The sequence below is a fragment of the Homarus americanus genome, unplaced genomic scaffold, assembly GCF_018991925.1.
Source record: "Homarus americanus isolate GMGI-L3 unplaced genomic scaffold, GMGI_Hamer_2.0 scaffold367, whole genome shotgun sequence".
NCBI classification, from domain to species: domain Eukaryota; kingdom Metazoa; phylum Arthropoda; class Malacostraca; order Decapoda; family Nephropidae; genus Homarus; species Homarus americanus.
In genome coordinates, this window is record NW_024743709.1 from 2,308,163 (window position 1) to 2,331,277 (window position 23,115).

Sequence of the window (23,115 nt, forward strand, 5' to 3'; positions counted from 1 at the left end):
ATTAGCGAGTGTGGTATATGCAGTTGGCTGTACAGTATATGAGAGTTTGACGAGTATGATTTGTGTAGATGACGATTTATGAGAGATTGGCGAGTGAAATTTATACAATTGGTGATGCGTGTGAGTTTGTCAAGTTGAGTTACAGTCCAGGGCGTGTGGAGAGAGAGCGCACACACGAACTCACCCGGACTTCAGCTATTTTCACTAAGGGGTTATGGTCATTGTCGCGTTCACTCTAGGGCGTAATTTTGCTCCCCATATCACGCCATCATCAGCGGAACACCTGTGGACAATATTTCACGTAAAGCTTAAATTCAAATCGTAAATATACAATTGAAGCTTCATTGAACTCTTAACGAATATAAATAATTTAAAAACAAAATGAAAGTCTTGATTGAAACTGTTAAGAACGAACTGAATAGAAACCGTAGCGAATATTTCATGAACAAAGTGGCGTCGAGGCAGAGTTTGGAGGATGTTTTCAGTGGTACGGAGATCCTCGGAGCTGGGTCCTACTGAAAAGATGGATATTTTCAGTGGTACGGAGATCCTCGGAGCTGGGTCCTACTGAAAAGATGTTGTGATGTTTCGAAATGGATTATGTCCTTATAGAATTGTTCCCAGAAATATATATACTGAATGGAATGTTACCAGAAATGTGTGCTTCCTTGTGTGTGTGTGTGTCGTGGTTATATAAGCCAAATTGGTAGGTTGAGTCTTGGGTGTTGGCGGGAGGGAGGAACAGTGATCGACACAAAGCAAAGTTGTTCATCGGAGGGGATAATGTTACCCCTGGCAGCAGTAACACCACAAAATATACCCCAGTGACTCACGACACCCTCGGTGACTCATGACTCACCCACCGTCCATACTGAGTCATGATGAGTCGTGTTGATAGTAAGAATAGTCGACCAAGATGGCGTCAATATTACACAAACACGTGATTTGAGTCAGTTTTCTTTAGTAGTTTTTAAGGGGGAACTTACCACAGGGGACTTCAGTCGTTGTCAGCAGTAAGGGAGATGTGGTGGGGTGTTGTCAGCAGTGGGGGTGAGAGGAGGGGGTGTTGTCAACCAGTCTCGTCAGCAGTGAGGGAGGAGGTGTTGTCAGCCAGTCTCGTCAGCAGTGAGGTGAGAGGAGGGTGTTGTCAGCAATGAGGAGGAGGTCAGTGTTAGGAGAGGGGGGTGTTATCAGCCAGTCATCGTGATAGGGTGAGAGGTCAACTGTCAGCCAGTTTCGTCAGCAGTGGGGGTGAGAGGAGGGGGTGTTGTCAGCCAGTCTCGTCAGCAGTGAGAGAGGAGGGGGGGTGGCTGATGCTAGGCCACCAAGAAATGTTTGCTCATCGGGTTGTGTGTTTGGTTATTGGACCACAACGACCAGGGCTTCAGGTGTGGACGGCCAGTCAGTCACACAGTTTTTTCCTTTTTCATAATGTTGGTCTTTTAGTGTTTGTGTGTGTGTTGCTTGCATGACAAATCCGTACACACACACACGCCATAAGCATCTGATGGCTTTGTCAGTTATCCTTGGTCGAATTGCCCCATTGTTGTCTCCTGTTGTATTCCTACACGGTCTATGTACACCGTAAACCTGCCTTGTCTGTACACATCAGCATTGTCTACATACTGTACATGTACATACCAAACTGTTGAGTATTATTATTATTATTATTATTATTGTGCGAGTGACGGTGTGGATGAAGGAAAAAGGGTGACCTCTCCATCACTAGTCACCAGGATACTTGCACCCTCACCACCCTCACCACCCTCACCACCCTCCCCCTCATCAACCTCCATGACTCGTATCTTCTTTTGTGAGGGGGGGGACATCACAACAAACCCTGGTAACTAATATATAACACCCCCCCTCACACGTTCCATATTGTGAGAGCTCTTTCAATACGCCAATGACATCAACCACCATATTTGGTATTGATGTCACTGATTGAGTTTGATGGGCTTGTGGGGACATTAATTGATGATCAACTCTCGTGACTGGGGGGGGGGGAGAATTTCTTGGTCATTCTCCTGGATTGGTTTAGAGATCACCTGTGTGTGTGTGTTACCAAGTGTATTTTTCGGCTCTGATGTTAACAATTTGTGTTCCTTCCCGCAGGTGTGAGGACAGGGAAACCCCGGTGTCGTCGACCAATTCCACCCACTGCTGCACCTGTTGTCTCCACACACAGTGTGTCCAGCGCCACCCCAAAGTCCAGGCCGTCATGGGCTGCTTCCTCCAGAAATTCGACAACTTCCTCAACCGGTCTTTCTACCGGCTGGGACATGTGATCGCCAGCCATTATGGTTACTTCATCATCGTGCCCATCTTCTTGACCGCCATCTTCGCCACGGGCTTCCAGAGGATCAGGTACGAGGATGACCCCGAGTATCTGTTCTCACCCACCACAGGGTTCGCCAGGAACGAGAGGGCCATCATCGAGCAGAACTTCTTCCTCAACTTCAGCTCGGACTTCCACCCGTCGAGGCTGACACGCACGGGAAGGTTCGCCAGATTCATCATCATGGCCAAGGATGGCGGCACACTCTTGCGTAGCTCCGTCTGGAACGACATCATCCTCCTAGACCGTCTGGCACACTCTGTGGGCGTCCAACTCGGTCACAAGTACTCCCGCTACGAAGACTTGTGCGCCATCTGGGACGGCAAGTGCTACGAAAACAACGTCCTCGACCTACAGGAGTTCATGCCGGAGGTGGAGGCGGGGACCTTCGACATCACCTACCCCTTCATGCTCAACCCCAACACCTTCGAGACCTACCTGTTCCCTCACTTCTTCGGTGGCGCCGTCATCAACAGCAGCACAGTGCAGAGTGTCCAGGCTCTCTCCATCTTCTACTGGCTCAGGACCAACACCCCGACGGAGGACCAAGAGTGAGTCTTGTTTACTCTCTCTCTCTCTCTCTCTCTCTCTCTCTCATAAGTTTAGTAAGCCAAGTTAGTTTAACTTAGTTTAAATTAGTTAGTTAAGGTTAATTTGGGTTTGTTTGATGGCTTTCGTTAGCTTTAAAAAAATGTTAATATTGTTACTTTAGCCGCCAAGGACAATGTTAAGTGGGGTTAATTTTACTCAAGACAATGTTGTAGTGAGTTACCCGATCACCTGTGTAGGGCGGAAGAGGACCATTATTCTCTTAGGCCTATAGAGAAAACCCATATATTATTTTTAGGCCTATTGAGGAAATTATATGTGCCTACTAGACTTGTTCCTCCTACATCATTAATACAGTGTTTGTGCATACCAGTCACGTCTCTCCACCATCAGTTAATAATCTTTGTATATTATGACTCACAACGCCTCTCTCCCCCTTCACCACCATCTCCAACACTCTCTCTCCCACCATCTCCAACACTCTCTCTCTCCCCCTTCACCACCATCTCCAACACTCTCTCTTTCCCCTCACCACCATCTCCAACACTCTCTCTCTCCCCCTTCACCACCATCTCCAACACTCTCTCTCTCCTTCACCACCATCTCATGCCTCTCTCCCCCTTCACCACCATCTCCAACACTCTCTCTCTCCCCCTTCACCACCATCTCCAACACTCTCTCTCTCCCCCACCACCACTCACCGCATCTCTTCACCACCAGCGCGGCACTATGGGAGGAGGCGCTGCTACAGGCTATGGACGGACGAGACTTTGGAGAGATAACAGTGGCCAGGTTCGTCTCCCGCACCCTAGAGACGGAGCTGGAGAACAACACCAACTCCGTCGTCCCCTTCTTCGGCGTCACCGTCACTATCATGGTGGTGTTCAGCGTAACGTCCGTCATGATGGGTGACTGGGTACGCACCAAACCCTGGCTGGGTCTTATAGGTGTGGTGTCCGCCGCCCTCGCCTGCGTCACCGCCTTCGGGTTTCTCATCTACCTGGGCGTCGAGTTCATCGGGATCAACATGGCCGCCCCCTTCCTCATGTTAGGTAAGTACCCCGGCTCCTCATTTATTATTTATTTATTGGTTTTCGTTCGTTTGTATTTTGTTCTGCCTTTGTTTCAGTATTATTATTATTATCATCATTATTATTATTATTATTATTATTATTATCATTATCATTATTATTGACAACAAGAAACGTAACACAATTATGTCCCGCCACCGTGACGTCATGGCCACAGGGCTTGACGTGAGATGGTTTTAGTGTCGTGTTGAGGCCGTGACAAAGTACTGGGTGAGGGAGGGAGGGAGGGAGAGAGTTGCTAGGTGAGGGAGAGGACTACTAAGGGAGGGAAACAAGAGAGAAAAATGGAGACCAGATCGAAGAAGCATACACGAGGCTCTCAAACAACACCCAACTGAACCCCGTATACAGTATACTTCCTTGATGGTGAGTCCAGGAATAAACACCCCAACAACTGAACTGTACCACCCCTCGCTGGATCATGGTGGGGAAGAAACCTAAACACATACTGAATATATAAATAAATACGTAAATGAATAATAATAATAATAATGATAAACGTAATTCAAGACGCGTTAAGACTCTCTCAGTAACACCACCTTGCGGGCTGCTCGCTTTAGTGGTAAATATCTCCTGTAATGTGAGCTGTTAAGACCCGAGCCACAGAATATATTGGTTTAATGTTTCACCACGTACTCAGTCGCTCACTCACTCAGTCGCTCACTCACTCACTCGCTCACTCACTCATTCATTCACTCACTCACTCATTCTCCCAGCTACTCGCTCACTCACTCATTCTCCCAGCTACTCGCTCACTCACTCATTCTCCCAGCTACTCGCTCACTACCCCCACACACCTTACCTCATAAATATTTACGACTCGTCTTAAAGAAAACAAAGTTAAAGGGAATTCTTATTTTAACCACCAGAGACTTGAGGAGTATAGTAAGTAGTGATCCTTGTGTGTGTGGTGTAATGGTCAGCATCCTCGCCTCGCAAGCGTGCGGACCCGGGTTCGATCCCCGGGCAAGTTTCTTTACGCCATTTGCCTCTGTATACCCAACAGTAATTGGGAACCTGATGTTAATTGATTTGCGTATGGTGTTCCGGGGTAATGGTTAACCAGTGCAGTTGGCGAGTTGTCCGGTCTTCTCGGACTATTCCTTGACACTGGGTCATGCAGCTCGTTAACTTAGGGTGTGGTGGTTGCGTTGGCGACACAACCTTGGGCCCGCCATCCTCGTAGCATGAGGGGCAGGTATTATTGTACGTGTCAATACACCTCTACTGGATACCTAATTTGTCCCTGGGTTCTTCTTAGTTATCTCAGGTAGCCAGGTGTGTTAATTACCATGAGTGAGTGTCTGGGTAAATAGTGGATGTGGGTATATGTGTAAGTGGGTGTATTTGGGTAGATGTGAGGATGTGGGTGTATTTGAGGCTTTGAGAGTGAATCTTGTAGGGCACCCCGTGCACCACTCGTCCACACACACCCACTGCCCACACACACCACTCCCCACACACCCCCCACACACACACACACACCCTCCCCCAACACACACACACCCACTCCCCCACACACACACACTCCACCCCACACACACAATCCCCACACACACACACACCCACACCACCCACACACCCACCAACACACACACCCACTCCTCTCCCCCACACACACACACACTCTTTTCGAACTTGTAATATTTTACTAATTGCTACTGAGTGCTTGTGTTCCGGAGTGCTCTTGTGTGTTCGAGTGCTTGTGTGTTCCGGAGTGCTTGTGTGTTCCGAGTGCTTGTGTGTTCCGAGTGCTTGTGTGTTCCGAGTGCTTGTGTGTTCCGAGTGCTTGTGTGTTCCGAGTGCTTGTGTGTTCCGAGTGCTTGTGTGTTCCGAGTGCTTGTGTGTTCCGAGTGCTTGTGTGTTCCGAGTGCTTGTGTGTTCCGAGTGCTTGTGCGTTCCGGAGTGCTTGTGCGTTCCGAGTGCTTGTGCGTTCCGAGTGCTTGTGTGTTCCGAGTGCTTGTGCGTTCCGAGTGCTTGTGTGTCCCGAGTGCTTGTGTGTTCCGAGTGCTTGTGTGTGTGTGTGTGTTGGTGGGCTGGTTGGGCCGGTGAAAAAATAGTGATGGTGGTGGCGGCGGTAATGGTGGTTGTTTTGGTGGTGGTAGTACATGTAGCTGTGATGGTAGTAGTCGTGGTTATTGGTAGTGGCGCGAGTGAGTGTACTGGACAATGGTGTCAAGGCGAGTGTGTGGCTGCTGACGACACGCACACACACACACACATCAGGTATAGGCGCACATGTGTATATCTAAGTGTACGTGACAGCAAGAATTATAAATGTACAAGATTATATGTACACGGAGAGCCACGATATGTGTACATCGTGTGTACAGTAGGCATAATAACTGGTGTACATGATCAAACGTACACGAGTCGGCTAGAGGGACTCGGTAGTTGGCACTGCTCACATATCGACAATGTCATTCACCTGTTAATTAAGGAGAACACCTGAGAATGCTTGACCTGTTTTTCTTGAATGACCTGTTTGTGTGTTTGTGTGTGATGTTAGTGTCTCTTATTTTGTCTGTGATCATAAAGCTTACCTGCCCTTTCCTCACTCTTCACCCCTCACTCATCCCCCTCACACCTCACTCTTACACCTCACTCTTCACACCTCACTCTTCACCCCTCATCCCTCACTCTTCACCCTCACTCTTCACCCCTCACTCTTCACCCCTCACTCATCCCCTCACACCTTACTCTTCACCCCTCACCCCTCATTCATCCTCACACCCTCACTCTTCACCCCTCACACCTTACTCTTCACCCCTCACTCATCCCTCTCACACCTCACTCTTACCCTCACTCCTCACTCTTCACCCCTCACTCATCCTTTCACCCCTCACTCATCCTTTCTCACCTCACTCTTCCCTCACCCTTCACCCTCCCTCACTCATCCTTTCACCCCTCACACCTCACTCTTCACCCCTCACTCTTCCACACCTCACTCATCCCCTCACACCTCACCGTACCTAGAAAACCAAGGATGTGATTTGGTCAGTTGATAATACAAGTAATGTAATGTTGCCTTGTCAGTTCCGCCTCCCTCCCTCCCTCCCCCTCCCTCCCTCCCTCCCTCCTCCCTCCCTCCCTCCCTCCCTCCTCCCCTCCCTCCCTCCCTCCCTCCCCTCCCTCCCTCCCTCCCTCCCCCTCTCCCTCCCCCTCTCTCCCTCTCCCTCCCTCTCTCCTCGTGATAACCAGGAACACGTGAACCTCCTCGCTTCCTCACGTTAACTCACACATGTAACCTACCGTCCGATTGGTACACACACACACACACACACACACGTACGTTTGTCTGTCGGTGACCACACAAATCCACACTTATGTACACTCACTGACACGCGCCCTGATGGTGTACATGTAGGCAATACTGGACACGTAACTCCACACAGGTACACATAACGGTACACATGGTCAAGCGTGTACATCACCATTCACTAGTAATACACACGGTCACAGGTACACATAACGGTACGTACAGTCACTCACGTTTACATAGTTGTAAACGTTATAAAAATGTTCACACTAGACTAATTGTACAGGTGAACCTCGTGTGTGTGTGTGTGCGCGTGTGTGTGTGTGTCCCTCAGGTTGTCTTAACATATGGTCCCCCATTCTCTCACAACCAACCCTGATCCACTCACCACCACTACTAACATCTCCATCACACTTCCCCAACCACCATTTCCTTCACCACCACCTCACCACCACCACTACTCACCACCACCACCACCTACCCTCACCCCACCACTACCCTCTCACCCCTCCCACCACCACTACCCTCACCCTCCCACCACCACCACTCCTCCTCCCACCACCACCTCCCCTCACCCTCCCACCACTACCATCACTCACCACCCACGTCACCACCCTCACCACCACGTCACCACCCTCCCACCACCACTACCATCACCACCCTCACCACGTCCACCACCCCTCCTGCATCACCACCCTTACCACTATGAAGGTGTCAGAAATTTGGCCTGTCGCTTGGGCGCCCTGCAGACTGTAATACTACTGAAGAATATGGATAATAGCTGAGTTCTTTTATACAGGATAAAACCAAGACTGTTGTGGGCTCCTGGGAATAGAATAATAAGGGTAGTGCCCAGTGTAACAGCATCCTTGGACCTGAGGGGGTGAGCAGGAGGGTGAGCAGAAGGGTGACAGGAAGTGACACCTCGTATATTTGTGGTATATTGTCTCTGAATTTTTTGGTGTCCTTTAACTGACGTTGCACCCCACCCAGCCTTACCCCACTCAGCCTTTCCCCGCCTCACCCCATCTAGCCCCACCCTTCCCCGCCCCACCCTAAGGCAGACAAGTGTCACAGCAGAAAGATTGTTGTGAATGAGTCAATGTTTCTCACTTAGGCAAATGATGATGACGGAGACATTACTTGTGCTTGTTTTCTGTGTCGTAAGGTGTGGGTGGTGGCCGTGTGTGTGTGTGGCAGTGGTGGAGTGTGGAGTGTGGCGTGTGTGTGTGTGAAGACGTGGTGGGTGTGTGTGAACGTATCTGGCGTGTGTTGTGTGAAGACGTGGTGTGTGTGTGAACGTGGTGTGTGTGTGTGTGTGTGGGTGGTGAGCTGTGTGTGAACGTGGTGGGTGTGTGGAGTGGTGGTGTGTGTGTGTGTGAAGACGTGAAATTGGGTGTGTGGGTGGTGGTGTGTGTGTGTGTGAACGTGGTGGGTGTGTGGGTGGTGGTGTGTGTGTGTGAACGTGGTGGGTGGTGGTGTGTGTGTGAAGACGTGGTGGGTGTGTGGGTGGTGGTGTGTGTGTGTGAAGACGTGGTGGGTGGGTGGGTGGTGGTGTGTGTGTGTGAGACGTGTTGGGTGGGTGGGTGTGTGGCAATGTGAACGTGGTGGGTGTGTGGGTGGTGGCGTGTGTGTGTGAACGTGGTGGGTGGGTGGGTGGTGGCACGTGGCATGTGTGTGTGAAGACGTGGTGGGTGGTGGCGTGTGTGTGTGTGTGTGAGACGTGGTGCTGGGTGGGTGGTGGTGGTGTGTGTGTGAAGACGTGGTGGGTGTGTGTGGGTGGTGGTGTGTGTGTGAACGTGGTGGGTGGGTGGTTACTGCCATCAGATGTGGGTGGGAGGAGCAGTACTTCTATTACAGCTCCTGACGTGTAGGGCTGACAGTAACAACTTCTGACCTTGTGGCTGGAAGTACCTGTAAAAGTCGACTCCTGAAGGGGGAGGACCAACACCCCCCTCACCTCACACATCAACAGCCTGACACCACCAAGGGCGAAGGTGTCTGGCGTAGGTAAAGGAGGGGTTGTCAGGCCTTTGTCTTCAAGGTTCACCGCCAAGTCATGACCTCGAAAACCTAGGTGATTGTTTCAAGGTCACTCCAGTGTATAGTATGGGCGGTTCAACACACACACACACACACACTCATCCCCAGCACACACACTCACTCCCCAACACACACACACACACTCCCCAACACACACCCACAAACCCTAACACACACTCACTCCCCAACACACTCACTCAACACACACACTCACTCCAACACACACACACACACTCCCAACACACACACACACACACACACTCATCCCCAGCACACACACTCACTCCCCAACACACACACACACACTCCCCAACACACACCCACAAACCCTAACACACACTCACTCCCCAACACACACACTCACTCCCCAACACACACACTCACTCCCCAACACACACCCACAAACCCTAACACACACTCACTCCCCATCGCTCCCTCACGCCCAACACACCCTCACACACCCTCACGCCCAGCATACCCTCACGCCCCAACGCACCCTCACGCCCAACACACCCTAACCTAACGACGTGGGAGCAGCAGTAATGGACGTTATGGTTGGCCATGGGGCAAACAAACAAACAAACAAACAAACACACACACGCACAGCTGATCATTGTTCATAGACTCACAGCTGATTCTTGTTGACATTACAGTTGTGAAGGGCCACCACAAGAGGTCACTTACTCCCGTCACTTACTTTCGTTTCTCTCTGATTTTCCACCTACTTTCACTTTTCCTCCTTCGTAAAAGTCACTCACCGTCGGTCATGTCTGTCTGTCTGTCTGTCTGTCTCTGTCTGTCTTTCAGCGTTCAAATCTCACGATCGCTGGCAGTTATGCTTTAAGTGACGCGAATATTAACCCTTTGAGTACAATACCAACTCCTGAGTACTGTACATTAATCTAGTAAAATATCTTAATGCCTTAGTCCTTCACCCCAACCCAACCTTTAACCACCACTACAATAACCTTCCCTTACCACAACGGTAAGCCTTTCGTTATCGTGATGCATTCCACAGATCATTATCATTGAGATGTTTGTTTTAATATTGTTTTACTTTGATTCCAGAGTTTGTTTACTATTGCGAGTTTCCTTCTGTCGATTGTAAACAAACACAACGTTGCCACACTACACAACACCTAACAACCTCCTGTAAACACACTAGTGAAGGGGACTGTACTTTAATATGACTGACCAGGTGTTGATTAATGTGTACTAATTAATATTTCTTCTCCAGGTGAGTTGATGTGACGTAGCCAGCCAGGTGATGTAAGGTAGGTGTTGATGTGTTTCTTGGCTGACCCTGCTTGGTGTACGCGTTCCGTGATTGACTTGCGTGTTCCTTGGCTGGTCTGTGTGTTCCTTGGCTGGTCTGTGTGTTCCTTGGCTGGTCTGTGTGTTCCTTGGCTGGTCTGTGTGTTCCTTGGCTGGTCTGTGTGTTCCTTGGCTGGTCTGTGTGTTCCCTGACTGAACCTAACTCTTGTGTTTGGTTGCTGTACTAATTTATTGTTCTTAAAATAAACTAAGTGCGTTCTGTACGTGTTACTGTACTTAGCTGAACAGTGTTACGTATGAAATTATATGTGCATGAGGGAGGGTGGTGGTAGTGGTTGTAGGTCTGGTGGTAGTGGTGTCAGTAGTGATAGTAGTAGTATCTGTGTTGGTATTAGTTGTTGTGGTGGGAGTATGGGGTCACTGGCCCTGAAACCTACATACCTAGGGTAGTGTAGGTCCTGTGGAGAGGGGGGGGGGTTACCCGTCAACACCCATCTCACACCTGCTCTGACACACACACACACACACACACACACATGTTCCCTGCCCCATATTCTTGGTGTCGTGTGGTAGTTAATCTAGCTAACAAAATGGCGGAATTTTACACGAGACTGTAATAACGTGTGGGGGGGGGGGTGAACTGACTAGTGCTGTGTTGGTGGTAATTTAATGGTATTTGGAGAGTCTGGTAGAGGGAGGGAGACGAGTGGTGTGGGGTGAGAGAGAGGGGAAAGAGTGGTGTGGGTTGAGAGGGAGGGGGAAGATGAGAGGGAAGAAAAAGTGGTGTGGGTAGGGAGGTAAATAGGTGTGGAAGAGGGGAGGTGGGTGTGGCGGGAAGGAGGGAGGGATGTGGAGGTAAGTTGGTAGGTATGTGTGGAGGGAGGAAGGTTTGTAGGTAAGTAAGTATGAGGGGCGAGAAGGGGGGGCAGGTAGTACCGTTAGCGGCTCCTCAAGGCTGGGGGAGGGTCCGTATAAGCGGGTCATGGCCGACTCACTGACCTACATCGTCTTGGAGATGTAGACCGGGTGTTGGCTGCTGGTCTATAGGTGTGTCGAGGGTGACCTGTGTGTCGAGGGTGACCTGTGTGTCGAGTGGTCTGCCTCACACTGGATGTAGTTAGTGTATGGGGTCTGTGTAGGCCATCCTTGGAGGGGAGTATTAATGGTGAGGGCGGCGCATAATGAGTGATGGTAAGACTGCTTGGAGTGACCTTCAATTAATACAAGCAGGTAAGGCTTAGTGGAGGTGGAGGGAGAGTGATCATGTTTGTACCGCTTGAGGATGACCTTCGACACCTCCTGTACAAACATGGAGGAGGAGACCTAGATGGTTGTTGAGCATGTTAAGTGGAGCGAGAGAGAGAGAGAGAGAGAGAGAGGAGGAGGTCGGGTGTTGAACAGGCTGGGGAAGGTGACGTGACAGACCCCCTCACTCCCCCTCTCCCTCCCCCACACCAAGTTTCTCTGTATTTTACTATGATTGGAGACGGTGTTAACGCCCTCCGCCTCTTCACCATCCTCTTCTTCCTCCCCCTCTTCCTCCTCCTCCTCCTCCTCCTCCTCCTCCTCTTCATCCATCCTCCTCCTCAAATAATTCTTTACCTTTGTTTATTTGGTGCACCTCGCTGGCTTCCCCAAGTACAGTTGCTGGTGCCTCTCTCCTAGATAGTGGGGGGGGGGAGGTATGGCTGGGCATGAAATATTGATACGAGTGTGACGGGCATAGCTAGTAGTGTAGTGATGACGCACGCACGCACGCACGTGAGCCTCAAGGCTGAAGGAGACGAGAATAGTGGTGATGGTGGTTGTGGTAGTCTGTATAAATCGGTATCTATTTTTCCCCCATTACAGTTCAGTTCACTTTTTTCTTATTTCATTTACATTTACAATATTGACATCATTTACAATACTGACATCATTTACCGTATTTACAGTATTTACATCATTTACAGTATTTACAGCATTTACAGTAGAGTATTTACAGTATTTACATCATTTACAGTATTTACATCATTTACAGTAGAGTATTTACAGTATTTACATCATTTACAGTATTTACATCATTTACAGTAGAGTATTTACAGTATTTACATCATTTACAGCATTTACAGTATTTACATCATTTACATTATGAGTATTTACAGTATTTACATAATTTACAGTCGAGTATTTACATCATTTACAGTATTTACATCATTTACAGTATTTACATCATTTACAGTAGAGTATTTACATCATTTACAGTAGAGTATTTACAGTATTTACATCATTTACAGTATTTACATCATTTACAGTAGAGTATTTACAGTATTTACATCATTTACAGTATTTACATCATTTACAGTAGAGTATTTACAGTATTTACATCATTTACAGTATTTACAATGGTCTAGTGTAGAATTATTTTTGTCAGGTACAACATTAAATTAATTAACATATTTCTTACCTTAGTGTTGGCTGTACTTATTGTCGTGAAGACATTACCTATTGTTGTGGTAGTTGTGGTTGTGATGGTAGTTGTGGTGGTGGTTGTGATAGTTGTGATGGTGGTTGTGATGGTAGTTGTGGTGGTGGTGGTAGTTGTGGTGGTAGTTGTAATGGTGGTGGTTGTGATGGTAGTTGTGGTGGTGGTGGTGGTTGTGATAGTTGTGATGGTGGTTGTGATGGTAGTTGTGGTGGTTGTGATGGTAGTTGTGGTGGTGGTGGTAGTTGTGGTGGTAGTTGTAATGGTGGTGGTTGTGATGGTAGTTGTGGTGGTGGTGGTTGCAGTGATAGTTGTGTTTGTAGCAATGGTTGTAGTGGTGGTTGTGATGACGTTGCATTGTTATTCTTATTCTTAAACACACCTAAGTAACGGACTCACACCACAGTATCGGACTCACACCACAGTATCGGACTCACACCACAGTAACGGACTCACACCACAGTATCGGACTCACACCACAGTATCGGACTCACACCACAGTAACGGACTCACACCACAGTATCGGACTCACACCACAGTACGGACTCACACCACAGTAACGGACTAACGGACTCACACCACAGTAACGGACTCACACCACAGTATCGGACTCACACCACAGTATCGGACCATGACTCACCACAGTAACGGACTCGCACCACAGTAACGGACTCGCACCACAGTAACGGACTCGCACCACACAACGGCAGTAACGGACCTCGCACCACAGTAACGGACTCGCACCACAGTAACGGACTCGCACCACAGTAACGGACTCGCACCACAGTAACGGACTCGCACCACAGTAACGGACTCGCACCACAGTAACGGACTCCACAGTAACGGACTCGCACCACAGTAACGGACCGCACCCAGTAACGGACCTGCACCACAGTAACGGACTCACACCACAGTGCTTCAAGGACGAACAGTTAGTTAACATAAGGAAGGTGAGAGGAGAGGTGAGGGAAGGAAGGAAGGAAGGAAGGAAGGAAGGAAGGAAGGAAGGAAGGAAGGAAGGAGAGTGAGAGGTGAGGGAAGGAGAGGAGGTGAAAGAAGGAAGGAAGGAGAGGAGAGGTGAGGGAAGGAGAGAGTGAGGTGAAAGAAGGAAGGAAGGAAGGAAGGAGGAAGGAAGGAGAGTGTGAGAGGTGAGGGAAGGAGAGAGTGAGAAAGAAGGAAGGAAGGAGGAAGGAAGGAAGGAGAGAGTGAGAGGTGAGGGAAGGAAGGAAGGAAGGAAGGAGAGAGAGGTGAGGAAGGAAGGAAGGAAGGAGAGAGTGAGAGGTGAGGGAAGGAGAGAGTGAGGTGAAAGAAGGAAGGAAGGAGGGAAGGAAGGGAGAGAGGAGAGGTGAGGAAGAGAGGAGAAGGAAGGAAGGAAGGAAGGAAGGAAGAGAGGAGAGGTGAGGAAGGAGAGAGTGAGGTGAAAGAAGGAAGGAAGGAGAGGAGAGGTGAGGACGAGAGTGTGAGGAAAAAGGTTACTTTCCTGCACTCCTTCACACTCACAGTGAAAGTCCCTTCCCTGCCACCACCACTACCACCACTACCATTACCAACACCACTACACCACCACCACCACCACTAATACTACACCACAACCACCACCACTACACCACCACTACACTACCATTACCACAACCACCACCAATACTACACCACAACCGCCATTACCAACACCACCACACCACCACTACACCACAACCACCACCACTACACCACAACCACCACCACTACACCACCACTACACCACACCACCACACCACCACCACCACCACCACCACCACAACAACAACAACCACCACCACCACACCACCACCACCACCACCACTACACCACAACCACCACCACACACCACCACTACACTACCATTACCACAACCACCACCAATACTACACCACAACCGCCATTACCAACACCACCACACCACCACTACACCACAACCACCACTACACCACCACCACAACAACAACCACCACCACTACATCACCACACACACACACACACAATATCTACAAACGCGACCATAACACCTTTTCTTCCTAACAGACATTGCCGTATTTATTGGTGGTGGTGAGTCATGAGCGTGATCGAACCATGAGCGTATAGTGGGCGGGGCTAGTCAAGGTAGGACGGGGCAAGATGGAACAGGGGCAGGATGTGGCGCAGGCTGGAACTGGGAAATTCTCTCTCTCTCTCTCTCTCTCTCTCTGCAAATAGTGTGACCATTTGGTGTGTGTGTGTGTGTGTGTGTCAACCTTGACACGTGAGGTGTGACGTCTTCCTCTTGTGTGTGTGGTGGTACCTCCCTCGTCTCCTCCCCCTTCTTTTTCCTGCCACTCCCACTCCCTCTCTTCCTCCCACTCCTGCTCCGCCTCGGAATCGAAATGATGAGTATGACGATCATCCAGCTATGAAACAACGATAAAAGTTAAGAACATAAAGGAGGAAACTGCAGCGGGCCTATTGACCCATACTGGGCAGTCCCGTTTACACCCAACCCCTATTGCTCATATAAGCATCCAACCTATGTTTGAAGCTATTCAGCGTATTCGAGTTAATGATGATATTTGGTAACTTGTTCCATTCATCCACTACTGTTTCCAAACTAGTTTTTACCAATTTCACGCCGAAATCTAAATTTGTCTAATTTAAAACCATTGTTACGAGTTCGCTCCTGGTTGGATAGTTTGAGTACCTTTGCATATCGATTCTATATATCACTTATCTGAGAACTGAACTGCTAGATATAATTTTAGACACTTTGTAACTAACACCTTTGACCTGTGTCTGTATTCAGGGTTCCTAATGCCTGGGATAAGTCTTGTCATTCTCTCGTTCTTTCCAATGATTCTATATCCATTCTATTAATGATGACAGAACTGAACTTATAAATAGATTATAGTCTACAAGCGCTAGGCTAATTTTAAGATGACTCGCTAGTCTTACAACTAACACTCCTTTATTATGAACTGAAGAGTACATTATCAGCCTTGTTACGAGCAAAGACTTACCTTTTACTTAACCGGGTCCCCTCACATAATTCTCCTAAATCTCTCTCCTTTGTTGGACCCAACAATAGCATTGTTGTTCATCTAGTAACTAGTTTTTCCCTATTTACATCTCTATACTAGATGCTTTACATTGTCCACATTAATTTCATCTGCCATTTTCGACATTCCGAAATTGTTTAGATCTTCCTGTAGTTTTGCAGGTACTCGTCGAATTTAATTACACGTCCTATTTTAGTGTCATGTGATTGCTTATGTGTTTTTATCTGTAAATGTCTATATCGTTTATGTATATAATAAATAATAATAGGTCCAAGTACTGGGCCTTGGGGAACTCCACTAGTGACGTTGCTCAATGCGATTGAGTGCCGTTATGCTCGCTCTGTTTTTTCCTGTCCATCAGCTTACTTTAAATCCATTTCAGGATATTGCCTATTTTGATACTTCTACCTTTCTACCTTTTACCTAATTAGTCTTTCGTGGGGAGACTCTGTCCCAGAAAGGTTTTGCTAAAGTCGAGATATGCACCATCATAATTGGCGCCCTCGTCCACACCGATTCGAAAACTGAAGTGAAAGAATGTTTATAGATTAGTTAGACATGAACGCCGCTTGGCAAACCATGTTGGGAATCATTGATCAACATTGCTTCCTCCAGGTGATTTCGAATAGAGTTTGAAATAAAATTGATTCTAATGAAATTTACCTACTAATGATGTTAAACTGGTGGGCGTAGTTGGGGGATAGTGATCCTTCCCCTTCTTAAAATCAATTGACCATTCCACTATCCTCAGGTTCTGGTACCATTTTTGGGTTGTGTTAAACAACACCTTTAGGGCATACTATAGCTCTTCCCTTTTTAACTAATGATATCTCTCATCAGGACCAGGTGAGCTTGTGGAAACTGGTTGTCTGTTTGTATTAACATCGTTACTAGTCACCACACTCCTCGCTTAGTACTTCTTCTTCCTCTCTGAATAGGTCAGTGCCTCAGGTATCATGTTTACATTTTCGGTGGTGGCTTCGACTGAAAATATTTATTCAGATTAACCTCATTTCTCCGTCATTTATCAGTTAGCTCGCGGTGTCTGGACGTATTGGTCAATCTTATCTCGTGTTTTGGTTTGTTGTTTGGTGAAATCCTTTGGGGTTTATTTTCGCCTCCTACTTCCTTCCAGTTCATGGATTCTCTTGGCTTTTCCTTATCCTGGTCTCTTCATGCCAGCCAATAGTTAGTGTGTGTATGAATCTATTGTCTATATAAAACAAAAGAAACCTTCTGTTTGTGTCATCTATCCACTTTGAGAATCTCAAAACTTCTTTACCGATGCTGCAGTGGTGATGGATGGTAGTATGTCTTCAGTGATGATGGGTGAACAATTACCTATTGATGATGGATAGTGTTATATGTAAGGTGATGATGGGTGGTGTTATATCATGGTGATGATGGATGGTGTTATATGTGATGGATGGTGTTATATGATGTGACGATGGGTGGAACATTATGTATAGTGACGATGGGTGGTATTATATAGTGATGATGGGTGGTGCTATTGATGATGGATGTGGTGTTATATGTAGTGATATTGGATGGTGTTGTATGTAATGATGATTGGTGGTGTTATATGTATGTGGTGATGATGGATGGTGTTATATGTGAAGTAGGCAGTGGATGGTATTGTAGTATTTGTTGGGTGGTGTTATATGTAGTGATGATGGATGGTGTTATATATAGTGATGATGGGTGGTGTTATATGTAAGCGGTGATGATGGATGGTGTTATATGTATATGAAAGTGATGATTATGACCTATCAAAACCGTAAGTTTATTTTAAAAAAAATATATTGCCGTTTGATGGGGCTTTATACACCGTTAATGGCAAACTATTGATGGAAGAGATGTTTTGCAGGACAATTATGAATACAATGTGGGAGCCTCGAGAGGCCAGCGTCTACCGTCAACCTAGCGAATGGCGGCGGCGTTTCTGCTGTATCTTCGATGTGGTAATAAATATGAAGTGTGTGTATTCTGATGTTACCATGCTTGTTACACTATTTCAGATGTGTATGCCATAATGGCCCATATTTTACTTGAGATAATTATTACCAGTACTCTCTCAGATTACTTTACAAAGAGAGGTCTGGCTCTCAATGCTGGCTCCTCATCACTATTTAAATAATATGATTTTTATCGACTCGTATCTGTGTTCCTTCTATGGCTAATCCAGAAATTGTTTCAATATCCCAAAAGTTTCAGCTTGTAGAAATTAATACGTATGTGTGTGTGTGTGTGTGTGCTGCTTGTGTGTTTTGGCTGGGCTGCACAGCTAGGTGGTTACAAAATCTTTATGGGTGCCTTCTGTTTTGGCTGAGCTGCAGCAAAAATTGGTTCTGCGTCCTGTAGGTCTGTGACATCGGCTGTGGGCTGCAGCTAAAGATGGTTCTAGAATACTTTCTGTAGAGATTGACGTGTGTGTTTTGGCCTGGGCTGCAGCTACCGTCTACTATAGGGTGTGTACATTTGGCTGGGCTTGCAGCTAAAGAACAGTTACCAATCTATGGGGTGTGTATTAATAAACTTTGGTTCATTGTGTTCTGTTTTGGTTCTGTGCTGTTCATCTTACCTTTGTACAGGAAGTTCACCAAAGGCGAGCTTCAGTGTTGAACTATGACTACACGTCACTTCAGACAGATGATAGGCTGGTTTCAGGGGAAGTTTAGTGAGATGAGCACCAATTGTGTGCTTTTGTGCGCATTTGGTCAGAAAGAAATTCGATAAAGTATTTATAAAAGGTTTTGACATCTTTTAATGGGGTGGAGCTTCGTCTCCAACAGTGGTGTGGCTTGCTGGTGTTTTTGTACATTCATCTCCAGAAAAGGATCTCAGGAAAACTTCTAAACATAGCATAAACTTGGCGTTTCCAGTCTGGGGGCCAGGTATGACATACTTAGAACGCGGTTTATTGACAGATTCTGTCCTTGAATCTCTTCAAAGTGGGCATTCGTTTGATGTAATCACCAGATGAGGTTGTGTCCTTTCGACCCGTCAAAGTATTGGCTGACGCTTTTTAGGCATTTGCACTCTTGAAAATTTTGTGGCCTGGGGTCGTTGCAGGGGTTCTTGTCTATGGAGTATAGCATCGTCGAGCCAGACCTTCAAGAATTACGCCTGTCGGATCTCTCTGTTTTCGGAAGCGTTAAAAGTAACTCCCAGTGTTTCCAGGAAGTCGACTGGGTGTTATCAGGTATCAGTTCAAACAAGTTTAATGATGGCAATGCTGAAATTTCACAGTCTAACTTGCAAAAAGCCTTCCCCAAAGATACAGGTTGATTTTAAGCTGATATGGTATAGGACATTCAGATGTTGAAGATACCTGTAACGTCGCTTGGTGATGGGGTCAAAGATGTGAGGATAGTGTGATGTATGTAGTGAGGATAGTGTATTGGCTGGTAAAGGATACTAATTTGTTGGTGTGTGTGAGATAGTGTGATGTACTATTATTTTTTAGTAGGGACAGTTTGGGTGTGAATGAGTGTGATGTATGTAGTGAGGATAGTGTGATGTATGTAGTGAGGATGGTTTGATGTGCCTTTGCTAGTAGAGTATGATTTGATGTGTGTAGTCAGGATAGTTTGTTGTATTAGTGAGGATCTGGTTTGATGCTGTGTAAGTAGGGATAGTTTGGAAGTGTAGTGAGAATGGTTTGATGTGTGTAGTGAGGATAGTTTGGTGTACAGTGAGGATGGTTTGATGTGTGTAGTGGGGATAGTTTGAGTTTGTAGTGAGGATGGTTTGGTGTGTGTAGTGGGGATAGTTTGATGTGTGTGGTGAGGATAAGCTTGAAGTGTGGCAAGTGAGGATGGCTTGGGGCATGTAGTGAGATGGCAGAGTGTGTAGCGTGGGGATGGCTTGGAAGTGTGTGTAGTGGGGATGGCTCTGGGTGTGTGTGAGGATGAAACCTCAGAAGTGTGTAGTGAGGGAGGCTTTCAGGGTGTGCTGATGAGGAGGCTCTCAAGTGTGTGAAAGTGAGGAGGGCTCTCAAGTGTGGTGAGGATAGCAGTATTGTATAATGTGATAATGGCTCCCTGGACCAGGTGTTTTGTGAGCTCTTGTGGGCACCTGAATAGACTTTAAGCTGTGCTGCTTAGGTGAGGAAACAACATACAATAAATTACTCCTGGTTTGGTTCACACAGTGAGCGACGTCTTTGGCTACTAAGTAAAACTAATAACTGACCAATAGACAGGTGGCAGTGAGACGGGAGGGAGAGAAAGAAGCATACCTGCCCCTCTCTCTGCCTGCTCCTCTTCATCTTGCGGTTCATGCCTGTCAACCCATCACCATAAACAGTGCAATCTGTTTGAGCTACTCACTGTGCTGGCTACTGAGACAAGATGACGCTCCATAGTTCAAGGACTGACTGGCGGGCATCTCTTGCAACGCCCCGACGCCCGACGCCCCCTCCTGACACCCCCCCCCTGACGCCCCCCGAGCAGGTAGCCAAATATTACAACTCAGGAAATGTGACATACCGCGTCATCAGCAGGATTTAACTGACTCACTGAAGAGATGGGATGATCTCGGCGTGGCAGGAGGTCGGTGTGGGCGGCAGGTGGTGGTGTGCAGGCGGCAGGGTAATGCGGGCGGGATTAAACAGCGCGATGGGCTGGTGACCTTCCCACTGGCAGTGATCCTCTTTGGTACCACCGACCTCTCCTCTCCGCGTCTTCCGGGTTAGACTTGACTTCTCTACTCCTCTACCCTCTTAACCCTCATTCCTAACCATCTCTTCTTCCCTTTTCCGTTCCCTCCTCATCTTCCCGACTTTTTTTATCACTTACAAACACCTCCTCCTTTCGGCTTCCTCCTTCTTTCCTCTCAGCTTTCGTCAGCAGAGAACAATGAAAGAACAATGAGTGTTCTGGGTGGGCAGGGTGGGTCATCTGGCTCAGGGCGATTGACGTGTTATCACTGCAAATAAACATGCTTCAGGGTGGTGTGACTTGACCTGACCTGACCTTACATGTCTGAGTGACCAACTAACTAATGAGGAGAATGTGGTATGGCTGCTGAGAGTGAAGGAGAGGGGGCAGGAGAGAAGTCTATCCTGGCTGGTGTATCTGCGGATTGCCACTCCTGTAGAGGTAAAGAGTAGGTGGTGATAATAATGAGGGACGATAATGGTGGTATTAATTGGTTGCATGGAAATAATGGTGGTGTTGTTGGTGGTTGTCGATAATAATTGGTAGTAGTGGTTGTCGATAATGGTGTGGAGCTGTAGTGAGTGTCGATAATGAGTGGCGATATGGTGGTTGTCATTGTGGTGGTAACGTGGTTGTGATAATAATTGTGGTAGTAGTGGTTGTCGATAATGGTAAAGGTGTTAGTAGTTGTCGATAAGCGTGCGTGTAACAGTGGTTGTCGATAATATGAATTATTGGTAGATTATGTCGATAATGGTGGTTGTGATGGTTGTCGATAATAATTGGTAATGATGATTTATCGATAATGGTATTAGTAAAGTGTGGTTATTGATAGTGATAGTGGTTATTTGGTAACCAGGTGGTAGTAGTGGTTGTCGATAATGGTGGTAGTAGTGACGGATATGATGATGAACATTTATTGTGGTAGTGAAATGGATTTGTCGATAATGGTGATGGTTTATCGATAAATGGTGGTAGTAGTGGACATCGATAATGGTGGTATTATTAGACGTTGTCGATATTGAATAGTTTGTAGTCGGTTGTCGATAGTATGGTGGTAGTAGTGTGAATATTAAGTGTAGTGGTTGTCGTATTAATGGTGGTAGTAGTAGGACTTATCGGTAATGAAGGTAGTAGTAGTTTATTACGGTAATGGTGGTGTGGTGATGAGATTGTGGTAATGGTGGTAGTAGTTGTTGAAGCCAATAATTGGTAGTAGTGTTTGTCATTAATAATCAGTGGTTAAACTGGTAATAAAGGTGGTAGTAGTGGTTATGATAATGGTGGTAATAGTGGTTATGTATTAATAGTGGTAATAGTGGTTGTCTGATAATATTGGTAGTAGTGGTTGTTAGTAATAGTAGGTAGTAGTCGTTTGACATGGAAATAATGGTGGTAGTAGTGGTTTTGTGTATGCGTTAATTAGTAGTGGTTATTGTGACAATGGTGTTTATTGGCTGATGACTGGATTTATTTTAGTAATAGTGGTAATGATGGTTGTATCGATAATGGTGGTGTTAGTGGTTTGTCGATAATGGTAGTGGCTTAATGGTTGTTGGCAATAATTGGTAGTAGTGATTTGTTTTAGTAGACATTAGTTGTCTGATAATGAGTGGTAGTGGTGGTTGTCGGTAATGGTGGTAGTAGTGGTTTGTCGGTAATGGTGGTAGTAGTGATTTGTCGATAATGGTGGTGTTAGTGGTTGTCGATAATGGTGGTAATGGTGGTTGTTGGTAATGGTAATTTGTCGATATTGGTAGCTAGTGGACTGTCGATAATGTGGTGTTGATGATTTGTGATAATGGTGGTAGTGATGGTTGTCGATAATGGTGGAGTGTTAGTGGAATTGTCGATAATAGTGGTTGCTGGTGGTTGTCGATAACTAGTGGTAGTAATTAGTTCCATGTCGATAACTGTTGAGTAGTAATTAGTTTATCTAAGTAATGGTGGTAAAATAGTGGTTGTCAGTAACAATTGGTAGTAGTGGTTGACTGGTATTGGACTGTTGGTAGTGGTTGTTGGTAATGTAGATAGTAGTAGTGGTTATTGAATAGTAGTAATAGTTGTAAACAATAATGGTGGTAGTAATTTGTGGTTGTTGGTAATGCTGTTGATAGTAGTGGTTACTTGATAATGGTGAGCCAAGTAGTGGTTGTCGGTATTAATTGGTAGTGATGGTTGTCGGTAATAGTGGTAACATGATGGTTGTATTGGTAATAGTGTGGTCGATAATGGTGGTAGTAGTGGTTGTATGTTAAATGTATTGGTAGTAATGGATTTGTTGGTAATGTAAAAAGACATTGAAGTGGTTGTTAAAAAAAATTAATAATTGGTAGTGGTTGTCGATAATGGTGGTGTTAGTGGTTGTCGATAATGGTGGTAGTAGTGGTT

General features: G+C 46.6%; 1 protein-coding gene across 8 annotated transcripts in view; it reads left to right on the forward strand.

Moving 5' to 3' along the window:
* LOC121877482 (patched domain-containing protein 3-like) overlaps window positions 1–23,115 on the forward strand; it is a 118,789-nt gene that overhangs the window by 64,953 nt on the left and 30,721 nt on the right. For all 8 annotated transcript variants that reach the window (XM_042383262.1, XM_042383259.1, XM_042383257.1 and 5 more), the window contains 2 exons: window positions 2,116–2,889; window positions 3,608–3,939. In XM_042383262.1, coding sequence (XP_042239196.1) covers window positions 2,222–2,889; window positions 3,608–3,939 — 1,000 coding nt within the window. In that variant the 5' untranslated portion in view covers window positions 2,116–2,221. The remainder of the gene's footprint in view (window positions 1–2,115; window positions 2,890–3,607; window positions 3,940–23,115) is intronic.